We start from the raw sequence: 18005 nt of genomic DNA on the forward strand, positions 1-18005 counted from the left end.
CTTGTGAGTAATCTACAGGTGAGTAATCTACAGGTGAGTAATCTAGAGTAATCTACAGGTGAGTAATCTACAGGAGAGTAATCTAGAGTAATCTACAGGTGAGTAATCTAGAGTAATCTCGGTTCGTGGCTGTAAAGGATACGTCCATGAGGATCACCAGACTCTTGCAGTGCTCCAGAGCCAAGTACTTCTCACTGCCAGCCAGCACTGACAACAACAACAACAACAACAAACATCAGTCCAGTTTCTCCCAATTACAGCTGCTTTTCACTATTTTACTACATTATTGTCAAATTACTACTGCATGTAAAACAACCCGTCTCATGACATCACTGACATTATTTGACTGTAATGAGATATTGTTATAAAACCTGCATCAATAAAGTTTAAAACAGACACTTTGTTTGCTTTATTTACTGAAACTGAAGCATCAAAGGACAACGTTTCTCTTTGACAACGTAAAAATGTGTGTTAAGCACCAAAGGACAGTTTCTCTTTGACAACGTAAAAATGCGTGTTAAGCATCAAAGGACAATGTTTCTCTTTGACAACGAAAAAATGTGTTTTAAGCATCAAAGGACAAAGTTTCTCTTGGACAACGTAAAAATGTGAGTAAAGCATCAACGGACAACGTTTCTCTTTGAAAACGTAAAAATGTGTGTTAAGCATCAAAGGACAACATTTCTCTTTGACAACGTAAAAATGTGTTTTCATCTGAGTTCATGTTCATCCGTTTAAATTATTTTATGTTTATTCATGTAAACTTCTGGACATATGTGAGTGTGTTCTCTTTGACAATGAAAAAATGTGTTTTAGGCATCAAAGGACAACGTTTCTCTTTGACAACGAAAAAATGTGTTTTAGGCATCAATGGACAACGTTTCTCTTTGACAACGTAAAAATGTGTTTTCATCTGAGTTCATGTTCATCCGTTTAAATTATTTTATGTTTATTTATGTAAACTTCTGGACATATGTGAGTGTGTTCTCTTTGACAACGAAAAAATGTGTTTTAGGCATCAAAGGACAACGTTTCTCTTTGACAACGTAAAAATGTGTGTTAAGCATCAAAGGACGTTTCTCTTTGACAACGTAAAAATGTGTTTTAAGCATCAAAGGACAACATTTCTCTTTGACAATGTAAAAATGTGTTTTAGGCATCAAAGGACAACGTTTCTCTTTGACAACGTAAAAATATGTGTTAAGCATCAAAGGACGTTTCTCTTTGACAACGTAAAATTGTGTTTTAAGCATCAAAGGACAACGTTTCTCTTTGACAAGTAAAAATGTGCTTTCTTCTGAGTTCATGTTCATCCGTTTAAATTATTTTATGTTTGTTAATGTAAACATCTGGACATGTGAGTGTGTTTGCAGCTGCATCGCTTCAGTTTGTTCAGACTGAAAATGAGACAGTTGTCAGCTTTAGTTAAATGAACTACCGTATTTTCCGCCCTATAAGGCGCACCTAAATACCTCAAAATTTCTTAAAAGCTGCCAGTGCGCCTTATAGCCCGGTGCGCCTTATATATGGACGATTGTTCTACTCCAGGCTGCTATTTGACAGCTGAACAACTAGAAGCTTTTATTTTGACAACTCTTACTTCACAACCGGATCTTCAGTGCGGACGACACTCCGCACAACACATTCATCACTCATGGTTGCACACCAACATTCTAACAAACCAAAATAAACTAGATGAAATAATTACTCCCTAAACTGGGGAACAAAAACACATAAACACAATCAACACAACACCAAGCCCAACAACAACCCACAATAACCTCCAACAACACAAAACATGAATTTGTCGCTGCAAGGCATGATGGGACATCATGCCTTGCAGCGACAAATTCAACCTGAGCTCCTCAGTGCAGCCGATAGAAACTCCCATAATTCATTGCAGCTGTTTGTGGTGTTTTAAATGCAATTATTGGGGGTTATATTTGGTTTGTGGTGTCGGTAATAATTGTGTTGTGTTGTGTTTTTGTTGCTTAGTTCATGTAGTTTAGTTTATTACCGGTAGTTGTAAGTTGTCAACCAGTAGTGAAGAAGGTTTTGTGTGTAGTGTGGTACTGGCATAGGCTACAGGTAGGACTATCAAAATAAAGCGTGTGCACCTCTCTGGGTGTTAGAAGCAATGGAAAATGTAACTTAATGGCTTTGAGCTATAAAGGTTGCTGTCCACTGGTCTGTTCCATGCGGTGCACCTTATATATGAATGAAGTTGTAAATTATGTCAATCAATGTAGGTGCGCCTTATAACCTGGTGCGCCTTATAGGGCAGAAAATACGGTAATTAAAATTTTGTTTTTACCAAGTTACCCATGAATTGTGGCCTGAATCAGTTATAACACAATAATAGCCACACGGAAACTGTCCACAGTCATCTGACAGCCTGGAAACTCAGTGAACTGCCGACAGGAAGTTGATCTCTGATGGAGGCGTCGCTCACCTCCTCCCTGGATGGCCTCCGTCAGCAGGTGGTGCAGGTGAGTAGGTTTACAGAGTCCTTTCTGAGAGAGAGGACACACTGTCTTCACTTCTGGGGCGTCCAGGTGTGGAGACGGTCAGAACTGCTGGACAGTGTATTTTACATAATATAGCCCCCTTAAAGCAGCGTCGTCCCTTAAAGCAGCGTCTCTTAAAGCAGCGGCATCCCTTAAAGCAGCGTCGTCCCTTAAAGCAGCGTCGTCCCTTAAAGCAGCGTCTCTTAAAGCAGCGGCGTCTCTTAAAGCAGCGGCGTCCCTTAAAGCAGCCGCGTCCCTTAAAGCAACGTCCCTTAAAGCGGCGTCGTCCTTTAAAGCGGCGGCGTCCCTTAAAGCCTCAGCGCGTGAGCGCCAGCCTCACCTTGTTGCAGTGCTTCTTGAAGAGCTGTGCCACAGACTTCGTTGACGGCAGCGCCGCCTGGTGGGGGAAGGAAAGCTGTGGGAGGAAAACACAGAGTTGGAGTTAAAAGAAAGAAACAGCTAAAACACAGAGTTACGAACTTTAATCGAGATCAGTTTCTATCTTCCAGTGTGGCCTGACTCCACTCTGGGCTCACTTCCTTAACGTAACGTAACGATTCAGAACGTAACGGTTCAGAACGTAACGATTCAGAACGTAGCGATTCAGAACGTAGCGATTCAGAACGTAACAATTCATAATGTAACAATTCATAATGTAACGTAACGTAACGATTCGTAACGTAATGATTCATAACGTAACGATTCGTAACATAACGGTTTATAACGTAACGATTCATAATATAACGTAACGTAACGATTCGTAACGTAACGGTTTATAACGTAACAATTCATAATATAACGTAACGTAACGATTCGTAACGTAACGATTCGTAACGTAACGGTTTATAACGTAACGATTCATAATATAACGTAACGTAACGATTCGTAATGTAACGATTCCTAACGTAACGATTCACAACGTAACAATTCATAATATAACGTAACGGAACGATTCGTAACGTAACGATTCACAACGTAACGATTCATAATATAACGTAGAGATTCATAATATAACGTAACGTAACGATTCGTAACGTAACGATTCATAATATAACGTAACGTAACGATTCGTAACTTAACGATTTATAATGCAACGATTCATAATATAACGCAACGTAACGATTCATAACGTAACGATTTATAACGTAACAATTTATAACCTAATGTAACAATTCATAACGTAACGTAACGATTCGTAACGTAACGATTCATAACGTAACAATTCATAACGTAACGTAACAATTCATAACGTAACGATTCATAACATAACAATTCATAACGTAATAATTCATCACGTAACGTAACGATTCATAACGTAACATTCATAACGTAACGATTCATAATGTAACTCAACTCAACTCAACTTTATTTATAAAGCGCTTTAAGCAGCTGTAGCTGAGACAAAGTGCTGTACATTGAAATAAAAATATAAGAGGCAAAATAAAAACATTAAAACAATAAACAAGTTAGAGCAATAAATCAATCAGATGGTAAAACAATAAACAAAACCAAAAAAGTTAAAACAATAAAAAAACGAAGACACTAAAACCAGAGCAGAGTCTCACGCTGAGGTAAAAGCCAAAGAATAAAAATGGGTTTTAAGACGAGTTTTAAAACGATTCATAACATAATGATTCATAATGTAACAATTCATAATGTATTGATTCATAACATAACATAACGATTCATAACGTAACGATTCATACCGTAAAGTAATGATTCATAATGTAATGTAACAATCCATAACGTAACGATTCATAACGTAACGATTCATAATGTAATGATTCATAACGTATCATAACCATTCATAACATAAAGTAATGATTCATAATGTAATGTAACAATCCATAACGTAACACCATTCTTAACTCCTTTAGGAAGCCTCCTAACACCTTTAAGGAAAGGAGATAGGAAAGGATACAGGGACTATTGGGACACACCCTCTGACTTGTCCTCACCTGTTTACCTGAGGACAGGTCAGGCGGAGGTCTCTGGGCTGGACTGATGGGGAAGAAAACAACAATAAACAAACAATAGTTGAAATCTGAAACTTGGTAGGAACTGATTAAGAATCCTGCTTCGTCGTGATTGGTTGGTTCTGAAGAACTGATTATGAATCCTGCTCCATCGTGATTGGTTGGTTCTGAAGAACTGATTATGAATCCTGCTTCACCGTGATTGGTCGGTTCTGAGGAACTGATTATGAATCCTGCTTCGTCGTGATTGGTCGGTTCTGAGGAACTGATTATGAATCCTGCTTCGTCGTGATTGGTCGGTTCTGAAGAACTGATAAAGAATCCTGCTTCGTCGTGATTGGTCGGTTGTGACGTCAACAACGTGGGGGACAAACACCAGACAGGAGGAGACGTCCTGATCTTCCCTGTCCAAATGTCCCTGAACGTCCCGCGGGTCTGGTTTGTGACGACGCGGTGACTCACGTGGCGGCGTTGCCTTGCTCCGTCAGCACCCGCAGCAGGAACGCCCCCTGCTGGTTGCGCTCCGACGTGGAGGGGATGATGACGTAGCGGCCGGGCGGCAAGGCGCCGCGCAGCACCACCTCCCTACGGGACGAATACTGGCGGTTGCAGCAGACGGGCCGGAGCCGACTGAGGTCCTCGGGGGACAGGCACGTCCCCTTAGGGTGAGCCTGGGGGGACAGGAGTGTGTTAACGCCGTGGAGTGTGTTAACGCTGTGGAGTGTGTTAACACCGTGGAGTGTATTAACGCTATGGAGTATGTTAACGCTATGGAGTGTGTTAACGCCGTGGAGTGTGTTAACGCAGTAGAGTGTGTTAACGCAGTGGAGTGTGTTAACGTCGTGGAGTGTGTTAACGCAGTGGAGTGTGTTAACGCCGTGGAGTGTGTTAACGCCGTGGAGTGTGTTAACGCAATGGAGTGTGTTAACGCTATGGAGTGTGTTAACACCGTGGAGTGTATTAACGCTATGGAGTATGTTAATGCTATGGAGTGTGTTAACGCCGTGGAGTGTGTTAACGCAGTAGAGTGTGTTAACGCAGTGGAGTGTGTTAACGTCGTGGAGTGTGTTAACGCAGTGGAGTGTGTTAACGCCGTGGAGTGTGTTAACGCCGTGGAGTGTGTTAACGCAATGGAGTGTGTTAACGCTATGGAGTGTGTTAACACCGTGGAGTGTATTAACGCTATGGAGTATGTTAATGCTATGGAGTGTGTTAACGCCGTGGAGTGTGTTAACGCAGTAGAGTGTGTTAACGCAGTGGAGTGTGTTAACGTCGTGGAGTGTGTTAACGCAGTGGAGTGTGTTAACGTCGTGGAGTGTGTTAACGCAGTGGAGTGTGTTAACGCCGTGGAGTGTGTTAACGTCGTGGAGTGTGTTAACGCTATGGAGTGTGTGAACGCCGTGGAGTGTGTCAACACCGTGGAGTGTGTTAACGCTATGGAGTGTGTTAACACCGTGGAGTGTGTTAACGCTATGGAGTATGTAAACGCTATGGAGTGTGTTAACACCGTGGAGTGTGTTAACATCGTGGAGTGTGTTAATGCCATGGAGTGTGTTAACACCGTGGAGTGTGTTAACGCTATGGAGTGTGTGAACGCTATGGAGTGTGTTAACGCTATGGAGTATGTTAACGTCGTGGAGTGTGTTAACGCCGTGGAGTGTGTTAACATCGTGGAGTGTGAGCGGGAAGCTGCGGTCCATGGTGCCTCGCTGAGTGGTGCATTTAAGTACGACTTATAAAAATATGAACTCTGAGTTTCACATGAGAACTAATAATACTTGGAAGAGGAACTCAGATGTGTGTGTGTGTGTGTGTGTGTACCGGGTACACATGCAGGGCGATGGAGAGGTTAACGCCCCTCCGTCTCTGGTACTTCTGCATCACAGCCAGAATGAAGGAGCAGGTGTTCTGGGAGGCGTTGGCGTCGCGGTCCACCTCCGTCAGAACCAAGTGGAACTGTGGGTTCTGCCAGAAGTGACCTGGAACCGAAATACATTAATGCAGACTTACTCCGAGCCAAAGGAAAAAGGCCAGCTTGACAATCAATGGCTATTTTTATCATATATATAACATTCAACCCACCTGAACAGGGACTTGAACCCTGGACCCTCAGATTAAAAGTCTGATGCTCTACCGACTGAGCTACCCAGGCTCTGACAGAGAACGTTCTACCTGGTCTGTTACTGCTGGAGGTATCACTACTTACAAGGACTTCTATCATTCTACACCTCCTTTCCTCCTGATGCTGAAGCCTTTGATCCAGACGCATCCAGAAATAGTGAAAGGAGCAGAGATTCACTGTGTAATGCCAAAATGTTAGGAAAAGAAGCCTCAAGCTCATTCACATTATTATTATTTTCTCTCTGGCCACTCGGGGCTCCGGACTGAAACAAGACGGGCTTTTCCAACATTTGGGCAAAAACACTAGTGAATCTCTGCTCCTTTCACTTTATTTCTGGACGCGTCTGAATCAAAGGCTTCAGCATCAGGAGGAAAGGAGGTGTCGAATGATAGAACTCCTTGTAAGTAGTGATACCTCCAGCAGTAACAGACCAGGTAGAATAATCTCTGTCAGAGCCTGGGTAGCTCAGTCGGTAGAGCATCAGACTTTTAATCTGAGGGTCCAGGGTTCAAGTCCCTGTTCAGGCGGGTTCAGCTTTCCACATCAGAGTTTTGAGTGACTTCGTTAATACTGTTAATGATGGGTTTCTTCAGAAAGATTAATCCCTGGCCACCAATCAGACGATGATGCCCAGGGATATAGATCATTTAGAAGCAGTTTTCCATTGTTGTCAACATTTGGGCATTACACAGTGAAAGATGAATCCCTGGGCACCAATCAGACATTGACGATATTAAATATCAGAACCTTCTAATACTCTACTTGTTACTAGAACTCTTGACTTTCTTGCTGGACTTAGAAAGAAAGTCCAGATGTGGTTGTTGTCTCACTGAAGTCTCTCACACACTGTGATCTTCTGAGCAGAGATTCACTGTGTAATGCCCAAATGTTGAAACGATCGAGCTACAGTCCAGCAAGAAAGTCAAGAGTTCTAGTTACAAGAAGAAGAGTATTAGAAGGTTCTGATACTTAATATTATGATTGTTTGATTGTTGCCCAGGGATTAATCTTTATGAAAAAACTTGTCATTAACAGTATTAACCAAGTCACTCAAGACTCTGGCCTGTAAAGTTGAGCTCGCCTGAACAGGGACTTGAACCCTGGACCCTCAGATTAAAAGTCTGATGCTCTACCGACTGAGCTACCCAGGCTCTGACAGAGAACGTTCTACCTGGTCTGTTACTGCTGGAGGTATCACTACTTACAAGGACTTCTATCATTCGACACCTCCTTTCCTCCTGATGCTGAAGCCTTTGATCCAGACGCATCCAGAAATAGTGAAAGGAGCAGAGATTCACTGTGTAATGCCAAAATGTTAGGAAAAGAAGCCTCAAGCTCATTCACATTATTATTATTTTCTCTCTGGCCACTCGGGGCTCCGGACTGAAACAAGACGGGCTTTTCCAACATTTGGGCAAAAACACTAGTGAATCTCTGCTCCTTTCACTTTATTTCTGGACGCGTCTGAATCAAAGGTTTCAGCATCAGGAGGAAAGGAGGTGTCGAATGATAGAACTCCTTGTAAGTAGTGATACCTCCAGCAGTAACAGACCAGGTAGAACACCCTCTGTCAGGTAGAGCATCAGACTTTTAATCTGAGGGTCCAGGGTTCAAGTCCCTGTTCAGGCGAGTTCAACTTTACAGGCTATTAATTATTACTGTTAATGACAAGTTTTCTCGAAAAGGTGAATCCTACATTGATAATATCAGAACCTTTTCATACTCTTCTTCTTGTAACTAGAACTCTTGTGGTTCTTGCTGGACTTAGAAAGAAAGTCTAGATGTGGTTCTCGTCTCACTGACGTCTCTCACACTGTGATCTTCTGCTGTCGGGGACCAAAGACCGGATCGTAGGAACATCGGTAGCAAAATCTGGTCGTGGCTCCAATCGGTGGTCATACGTTGCCCCCAGTGAGATATATCACATAGATCACGTATCATGTATCATTTAGAAGCAGTTTTCCGTTGTCAACATTTGGGCATTACGCAGTGAATCTCTGCTCCTTTCACTATTTCTGGACGCGTCTGAATCAAAGGTTTCAGCATCAGGAGGAAAGGAGGTGTCGAATGATAGAACTCCTTGTAAGTAGTGATACCTCCAGCAGTAACAGACCAGGTAGAATAATCTCTGTCAGAGCCTGGGTAGCTCAGTCGGTAGAGCATCAGACTTTTAATCTGAGGGTCCAGGGTTCAAGTCCCTGTTCAGGCGGGTTCAGCTTTCCACATCAGAGTTTTGAGTGACTTCGTTAATACTGTTAATGATGGGTTTCTTCAGAAAGATTAATCCCTGGCCACCAATCAGACGATGATGCCCAGGGATATAGATCATTTAGAAGCAGTTTTCCATTGTTGTCAACATTTGGGCATTACACAGTGAAAGATGAATCCCTGGGCACCAATCAGACATTGACGATATTAAATATCAGAACCTTCTAATACTCTACTTGTTACTAGAACTCTTGACTTTCTTGCTGGACTTAGAAAGAAAGTCCAGATGTGGTTGTTGTCTCACTGAAGTCTCTCACACACTGTGATCTTCTGAGCAGAGATTCACTGTGTAATGCCCAAATGTTGAAACGAGCGAGCTACAGTCCAGCAAGAAAGTCAAGAGTTCTAGTTACAAGAAGAAGAGTATTAGAAGGTTCTGATACTTAACATTATGATTGTTTGATTGTTGCCCAGGGATTAATCTTTATGAAAAAACTTGTCATTAACAGTATTAACCAAGTCACTCAAGACTCTGGCCTGTAAAGTTGAGCTCGCCTGAACAGGGACTTGAACCCTGGACCCTCAGATTAAAAGTCTGATGCTCTACCGACTGAGCTAGCCAGGCTCTGACAGAGAACGTTCTACCTGGTCTGTTACTGCTGGAGGTATCACTACTTACAAGGAGTTCTATCATTCTACACCTCCTTTCCTCCTGATGCTGAAGCCTTTGATCCAGACGCGTCCAGAAATAGTGAAAGGAGCAGAGATTCACTGTGTAATGCCAAAATGTTAGGAAAAGAAGCCTCAAGCTCATTCACATTATTATTATTTTCTCTCTGGCCACTCGGGGCTCCGGACTGAAACAAGACGGGCTTTTCCAACATTTGGGCAAAAACACTAGTGAATCTCTGCTCCTTTCACTTTATTTCTGGACGCGTCTGAATCAAAGGTTTCAGCATCAGGAGGAAAGGAGGTGTAGAATGATAGAACTCCTTGTAAGTAGTGATACCTCCAGCAGTAACAGACCAGGTAGAACACCCTCTGTCAGGTAGAGCATCAGACTTTTAATCTGAGGGTCCAGGGTTCAATTCCCTGTTCAGGCGAGTTCAACTTTACAGGCTATTAATTATTATTGGTAATGACAAGTTTTCTCGAAAAGGTGAATCCTACATTGATAATATCAGAACCTTTTCATACTCTTCTTCTTGTAACTAGAACTCTTGTGGTTCTTGCTGGACTTAGAAAGAAAGTCTAGATGTGGTTCTCGTCTCACTGACGTCTCTCACACTGTGATCTTCTGCTGTCGGGGACCAAAGACCGGATCATAGGAACATCGGTAGCAAAATCTGGTCGTGGCTCCAATCGGTGGTCATACGTTGCCCCCAGTGAGATATATCACATAGATCACGTATCATGTATCATTTAGAAGCAGTTTTCCGTTGTCAACATTTGGGCATTACGCAGTGAATCTCTGCTCCTTTCACTATTTCTGGACGCGTCTGAATCAAAGGCTTCAGCATCAGGAGGAAAGGAGGTGTCGAATGATAGAACTCCTTGTAAGTAGTGATACCTCCAGCAGTAACAGACCAGGTAGAATAATCTCTGTCAGAGCCTGGGTAGCTCAGTCGGTAGAGCATCAGACTTTTAATCTGAGGGTCCAGGGTTCAAGTCCCTGTTCAGGCGGGTTCAGCTTTCCACATCAGAGTTTTGAGTGACTTCGTTAATACTGTTAATGATGGGTTTCTTCAGAAAGATTAATCCCTGGCCACCAATCAGACGATGATGCCCAGGGATATAGATCATTTAGAAGCAGTTTTCCATTGTTGTCAACATTTGGGCATTACACAGTGAAAGATGAATCCCTGGGCACCAATCAGACATTGACGATATTAAATATCAGAACCTTCTAATACTCTACTTGTTACTAGAACTCTTGACTTTCTTGCTGGACTTAGAAAGAAAGTCCAGATGTGGTTGTTGTCTCACTGAAGTCTCTCACACACTGTGATCTTCTGAGCAGAGATTCACTGTGTAATGCCCAAATGTTGAAACGATCGAGCTACAGTCCAGCAAGAAAGTCAAGAGTTCTAGTTACAAGAAGAAGAGTATTAGAAGGTTCTGATACTTAATATTATGATTGTTTGATTGTTGCCCAGGGATTAATCTTTATGAAAAAACTTGTCATTAACAGTATTAACCAAGTCACTCAAGACTCTGGCCTGTAAAGTTGAGCTCGCCTGAACAGGGACTTGAACCCTGGACCCTCAGATTAAAAGTCTGATGCTCTACCGACTGAGCTACCCAGGCTCTGACAGAGAACGTTCTACCTGGTCTGTTACTGCTGGAGGTATCACTACTTACAAGGACTTCTATCATTCTACACCTCCTTTCCTCCTGATGCTGAAGCCTTTGATCCAGACACGTCCAGAAATAGTGAAAGGAGCAGAGATTCACTGTGTAATGCCCAAATGTTAGGAAAACAAGCCTCAAGCTCATTCACATTATTATTATTATTTTCTCTCTGGCCACTAGGGGCTCCGGACTGAAACAAGACGGACGTGAAAAAACTCCAATAGAGCGACAAGGAGGTTCAATTCCTCATTAAAGTACTGCTGAATGGGAAACATGGCACAAAGGTCGAATCATCCTCCGTAATGACAAGAAGAAAGTTCAACACTCCTACAGTCTCTGTCAGAGCCTGGGTAGCTCAGTCGGTAGAGCATCAGACTTTTAATCTGAGGGTCCAGGGTTCAAGTCCCTGTTCAGGCGAGCTCAACTTCACAGGCCAGAGTTTTGAATCTGGGCTTTTCCACCAGAAAGAACCAGGTTCTAGTTAAGGGCCGGTTCTTAAATGAGCACCGTCAAAGGACCGGTTCTTTTTCCACCGTTAGCGTAGCCAGGTCATTGCGTCCTTTCACTTTATTTCTGGACGTGTCTGAATCAAACGCTTCAGTGGAATGGATGTGTAGAATGATAGAACACAGCTCTACAGCCGTTTCCATGGCAACCTACGTAAACACACGCTGATTAACGTTCTGTTTCGCATGAAGACATTAAATGGCTCATTTTGTGGTTAATAAAATCCAGCTTTCATTTACAGCAGTTTGCAGAAGATCACAGTGTGTGAGAGACTTCAGTGAGACAAGAACCACATTTGGACTTTCTTTCCAAGTCCAGCACAAAAGCTGATCTCGCCTGAACAGGGACTTGAACCCTGGACCCTCAGATTAAAAGTCTGATGCTCTACCAACTGAGCTACCCAGGCTCTGATAGACAGCGATCTACCTGGTCTGTTACTGCTGGAGGTCTCACTACCGACAAGTTCTATCATTCTACACCTCCTTTCCTCCTGATGCTGAAGCCTTTGATTCAGACGCGTCCAGAAATAAAGTGAAAGGAACAGAGATTCACCGCGTAATGCCCAAATGTTGACAACAATGGAAAACTGCTTCTAAATGATATATGATATATGATCTAAGTGATATATCTCACTGGGGGCAACGTATGACCGATGTTCCTACGATACAGCAAGAAAGTCAAGAGTTCTAGTTACAAGTAGAACAGTATGAGAAGGTTCTGATATTTGATATTGTCCATGTGGGATTCATCTTTTTGAGAAAACTCATCATTAACAGTATTAACCCAGTCACTCAAAACCCTGGCCTGTAAAGTTGAACTCGCCTGAACAGGGACTTGAACCCTGGACCCTCAGATTAAAAGTCTGATGCTCTACCGACTGAGCTACCCAGGCTCTGACAGATGGTGTTCTAGAGACTAAAAACTGCACGTTGTCATGAAAGCCTGTAGAAAACAAGCGTGTCTCAGCATGACGTAAACCTCTAGTTAATCCGGTTCCAGATCACAAACCCTCACCAAACAGTCCAAACCCCCCGACAGACCGGGACACACCTTCAGTCTGACGACCAACACCAGAATCACTGGCGGCAAAACAAGCATCGTTTCTTCCCGTTGTGTTTGTCTACTCTGCCGACGGCACCGTTCTGACGGCACACGGAGTTCGCATACCCAGCCACTAGGTGGCAGTGCGTTTTAGGAACACTCGGGAACTTGTGCCGGTATTGAAGGTACGGCCAAAAAAAATCCACATTTCCAAAGGTTCTGTTTCAGGTCGAGCAGTCGTGGTTCTCCACCCCGGTCCTACCTCCTTGAGCCGGACCTCCTGCTGAGACCGACGGTACCCAGTTGCCGTCGTGTGCGATGCAGGTCCAGGGCCTGACGCTGGCGCCGAACCCACCGGGACTCTCCGTCAGGTAACACACCTCCATCAGCTCGAAGTACTGACGGAAGTCCGACACCGACATCCTGACGGGGGCCAGACACTCAGTCACGATCAGCGAGCTTTAAGATCCAGCTCCCCGAGCCCGTCTGGTCTGGCTCGGGTTCTGGTGGGGGGGTCCTATTACAGTATGGGTTAGTGATCTCTGGTAGTTTAGAACAGTTTAGGTTAGTGATCCCTGGTAGTTTAGAACAGTGTAGGTTAGTGATCTCTCTCTGGTAGTTTAGAACAGTATAAGTTAGTGAACCCTGGTAGTTTATAATAGTATGGGTTAGTGATCTCTCTCTAGGAGTTTAGAACAGTATGGGTTAGTGATCTCTCTCTGGTAGTTTAGAACAGTTTGGGTTAGTGATCTCTGGTAGTTTAGAATAGTATGGGTTAGTGATCTCTCTCTAGGAGTTTAGAACAGTTTGGGTTAGTGATCTCTGGTAGTTTAGAACAGTATGGGTTAGTGATCTCTCTCTGGTAGTTTAGAACAGTATGGGTTAGTGATCTCTCTCTAGGAGTTTAGAACAGTATGGGTTAGTGATCTCTCTCTAGGAGTTTAGAACAGTTTGGGTTAGTGATCTCTCTCTGGTAGTTTAGAACAGTTTGGGTTAGTGATCTCTGGTAGTTTAGAATAGTATGGGTTAGTGATCTCTCTCTAGGAGTTTAGAACAGTTTGGGTTAGTGATCTCTGGTAGTTTAGAACAGTATGGGTTAGTGATCTCTCTCTAGGAGTTTAGAACAGTATGGGTTAGTGATCTCTCTCTGGTAGTTTAGAACAGTATGGGTTAGTGATCTCTCTCTAGGAGTTTAGAACAGTATGGGTTAGTGATCTCTCTCTGGTAGTTTAGAACAGTTTGGGTTAGTGATCTCTGGTAGTTTAGAATAGTATGGGTTAGTGATCTCTCTCTAGGAGTTTAGAACAGTTTGGGTTAGTGATCTCTGGTAGTTTAGAACAGTATGGGTTAGTGATCTCTCTCTAGGAGTTTAGAACAGTATGGGTTAGTGATCTCTCTCTGGTAGTTTAGAACAGTTTGGGTTAGTGATCTCTGGTAGTTTAGAATAGTATGGGTTAGTGATCTCTCCCTGGTAGTTTAGAACAGTTTGGGTTAGTGATCTCTGGTAGTTTAGAACAGTATGGGTTAGTGATCTCTCTCTAGGAGTTTAGAACAGTATGGGTTAGTGATCTCTCTCTGGTAGTTTAGAACAGTTTGGGTTAGTGATCTCTGGTAGTTTAGAATAGTATGGGTTAGTGATCTCTCTCTAGGAGTTTAGAACAGTATGGGTTAGTGATCTCTCTCTGGTAGTTTAGAACAGTTTGGGTTAGTGATCTCTCTCTGGTAGTTTAGAACAGTTTGGGTTAGTGATCTCTGGTAGTGTAGAACAGTATAAGTTAGTGAACCCTGGTAGTTTAGAAGAGCATAGGTTAGTGATCTCTGGTAGTTTAGAACAGTATAGGTTAGTGATCTCTGGTAGCTTAGAAGAGTATAGGTTAGTGATCCCTGGTAGTTTAGAACAGTATAGGTTAGTGATCTCTGGTAGCTTAGAAGAGTATAGGTTAGTGATCCCTGGTAGTTTAGAACAGTATAGGTTAGTGATCTCTGGTAGCTTAGAAGAGTATAGGTTAGTGATCCCTGGTAGTTTAGAACAGTTTGGGTTAGTGATCTCTGGTAGTTTAGAATAGTATGGGTTAGTGATCTCTCCCTGGTAGTTTAGAACAGTTTGGGTTAGTGATCTCTGGTAGTTTAGAACAGTATGGGTTAGTGATCTCTCTCTAGGAGTTTAGAACAGTATGGGTTAGTGATCTCTCTCTGGTAGTTTAGAACAGTTTGGGTTAGTGATCTCTGGTAGTTTAGAATAGTATGGGTTAGTGATCTCTCTCTAGGAGTTTAGAACAGTATGGGTTAGTGATCTCTCTCTGGTAGTTTAGAACAGTTTGGGTTAGTGATCTCTCTCTGGTAGTTTAGAACAGTTTGGGTTAGTGATCTCTGGTAGTGTAGAACAGTATAAGTTAGTGAACCCTGGTAGTTTAGAAGAGCATAGGTTAGTGATCTCTGGTAGTTTAGAACAGTATAGGTTAGTGATCTCTGGTAGCTTAGAAGAGTATAGGTTAGTGATCCCTGGTAGTTTAGAACAGTTTGGGTTAGTGATCTCTGGTAGTTTAGAATAGTATGGGTTAGTGATCTCTCCCTGGTAGTTTAGAACAGTTTGGGTTAGTGATCTCTGGTAGTTTAGAACAGTATGGGTTAGTGATCTCTCTCTAGTAGTATAGAACAGTATGAGTTAGTGATCTCTCTCTGGTAGTTTAGAACAGTTTGGGTTAGTGATCTCTCTCTGGTAGTTTAGAACAGTATGGGTTAGTGATCTCTCTGTGGTAGTTTAGATACAGTATGGGTTAGTGATCTCTCTCTAGGAGTTTAGAACAGTATGGGTTAGTGATCTCTCTCTGGTAGTTTAGAACAGTATGGGTTAGTGATCTCTCTGTGGTAGTTTAGAACAGTATGGGTTAGTGATCTCTCTCTGGTAGTTTAGATACAGTATGGGTTAGTGATCTCTCTCTAGGAGTTTAGAACAGTATGGGTTAGTGATCTCTCTCTGGTAGTTTAGAACAGTATGGGTTAGTGATCTCTCTCTGGTAGTTTAGATACAGTATGGGTTAGTGATCTCTCTCTAGGAGTTTAGAACAGTATGGGTTAGTGATCTCTCTCTGGTAGTTTAGAACAGTATGGGTTAGTGATCTCTCTCTGGTAGTTTAGAAAAGTATGGGTTAGTGATCTCTCTCTGGTAGTTTAGAACAGTTTGGGTTAGTGATCTCTGGTAGTGTAGAACAGTATAAGTTAGTGAACCCTGGTAGTTTAGAAGAGCATAGGTTAGTGATCTCTGGTAGTTTAGAACAGTATAGGTTAGTGATCTCTGGTAGCTTAGAAGAGTATAGGTTAGTGATCCCTGGTAGTTTAGAACAGTTTGGGTTAGTGATCTCTGGTAGTTTAGAATAGTATGGGTTAGTGATCTCTCTCTGGTAGTTTAGAACAGTTTGGGTTAGTGATCTCTGGTAGTTTAGAACAGTATGGGTTAGTGATCTCTGGTAGTTTAGAACAGTATGGGTTAGTGATCTCTCTCTAGTAGTATAGAACAGTATGAGTTAGTGATCTCTCTCTAGGAGTTTAGAACAGTATGGGTTAGTGATCTCTCTCTGGTAGTTTAGAACAGTATGAGTTAGTGATCTCTCTCTAGGAGTTTAGAACAGTATGGGTTAGTGATCTCTCTCTGGTAGTTTAGAACAGTATGGGTTAGTGATCTCTCTCTGGTAGTTTAGAACAGTATGAGTTAGTGATCTCTCTCTGGTAGTTTAGAAAAGCATGGGTTAGTGATCTCTCTCTGGTAGTTTAGAACAGTATGGGTTAGTGATCTCTCTGTGGTAGTTTAGACACAGTATGGGTTAGTGATCTCTCTCTAGGAGTTTAGAACAGTATGGGTTAGTGATCTCTCTCTGGTAGTTTAGAACAGTATGGGTTAGTGATCTCTCTCTGGTAGTTTAGAACAGTATGGGTTAGTGATCTCTCTCTGGTAGTTTAGATACAGTATGGGCTAGTGATCTCTCTCTAGGAGTTTAGAACAGTATGGGTTAGTGATCTCTCTCTGGTAGTTTAGAACAGTATGGGTTAGTGATCTCTCTCTGGTAGTTTAGAAAAGTATGGGTTAGTGATCTCTCTCTGGTAGTTTAGAACAGTTTGGGTTAGTGATCTCTCTCTGGTAGTTTAGAACAGTATGGGTTAGTGATCTCTCTCTGGTAGTTTAGAACAGTATGGGTTAGTGATCTCTCTCTGGTAGTTTAGAACAGTATGGGTTAGTGATCTCTCACTGGTAGTTTAGAACAGTATGGGTTAGTGATCTCTCACTGGTAGTTTAGAACAGTATGGGTTAGTGAACCCTGGTAGTTTAGAAAAGTACTAAACTGTACTGAGGACAGAACAAACTCACCAGAACTCTCCGTCCTCCCTGCGGACCAGACCCAGTCTCTTCTGCTCCTCTGGACTCACTCTGGTCCACTCTGGACTGGGGGGGGGGGGGGTAGAGTTAGGGTTAGGGTTGTGGGGGTAGGGTTCGGGTTGAGGGGGTAGGGGGGTAAGGGTTAGGGTAGGGAGGTAGGGGGTTAGGGATAGGGTAGGGGGGTAGGGTTAGGGTTGGGGGTCGGGTTAGGGTAGGGGTGTAGGGTTAGGGTTGGGTAGTAGGGTTGGGGTGGGGGGTTAGAGTTAGGGTTAGGGTAGGGGGGTAGGGTTGGGGTGTAGGGTTAGGGTTGGGTGGTAGGGTTGGGGTAGGGGGGGTTAGAGTTAGGGTTAGGGTAGGGGGGTAGGGTTAGGGTTGGGGGTAGGGTAGGGAGGTAGGGGGTTGGGTTAGGGTTGGGGTGTAGGGTTAGGGTTAGGGTTGGGGGGTAGGGTTGGGGAAGGGGGGACATCTTCACCACAGTGACTCTCTTTATTCTCCTCATATCTGCAGAAAAGCTGTGCTGCTTAAACCCACGTTACCTTCTGGATGAAGACAAAGGTGCTTTGAGGCCGATTCTACATTTCTACATTTATAAAGTTTCAAGAAGACAAACGAGGTTGTAGAATTCATGATAATATCTGTTATTATGGTTATTGTCTGTCATCCTCAGACGTATTTGCGATAATCTGGATTTACTTGCTATTTAATGTCAAATTCTTTCTGTGGCTTTGGTTTTTTTAGAGGAAAGTCGATTTGTTGAGGCGCCGGGCAGGTTTGGTCTCGCTGAAAACCGTCGGCCGTTTAAACGTCTCAAAGTCAAGGTCTTTCTTTTCCCCCAGTAATCCGCTGGGTGTTTATGAGACACAGGACTGGAAGGACAAGGAGCCGACAGAAACACCAGGAGGAAGAGACGCAACATGTCG

At 43.0% G+C, this 18005-nt stretch overlaps 1 protein-coding gene across 1 annotated transcript in view; it reads right to left on the reverse strand.

Annotated features, from left to right (window-relative positions):
• The window catches only part of LOC308144137 (calpain-9), a 44106-nt gene that overhangs the window by 11710 nt on the left and 14391 nt on the right, over positions 1 to 18005 (reverse strand). The window contains exons 8-15 of the mRNA XM_080521234.1: positions 17077 to 17151; positions 12976 to 13136; positions 6305 to 6462; positions 4946 to 5154; positions 4466 to 4508; positions 2848 to 2922; positions 2453 to 2513; positions 143 to 207 (exon numbers count right to left, since the gene is read on the reverse strand). Coding sequence (XP_080377360.1) covers positions 143 to 207; positions 2453 to 2513; positions 2848 to 2922; positions 4466 to 4508; positions 4946 to 5154; positions 6305 to 6462; positions 12976 to 13136; positions 17077 to 17151 — 847 coding nt within the window. The remainder of the gene's footprint in view (positions 1 to 142; positions 208 to 2452; positions 2514 to 2847; positions 2923 to 4465; positions 4509 to 4945; positions 5155 to 6304; positions 6463 to 12975; positions 13137 to 17076; positions 17152 to 18005) is intronic.

This window comes from Blennius ocellaris (assembly GCF_963422515.1).
Source record: "Blennius ocellaris genome assembly, contig: SCAFFOLD_63, whole genome shotgun sequence".
In the NCBI taxonomy this organism is placed as follows: domain Eukaryota; kingdom Metazoa; phylum Chordata; class Actinopteri; order Blenniiformes; family Blenniidae; genus Blennius; species Blennius ocellaris.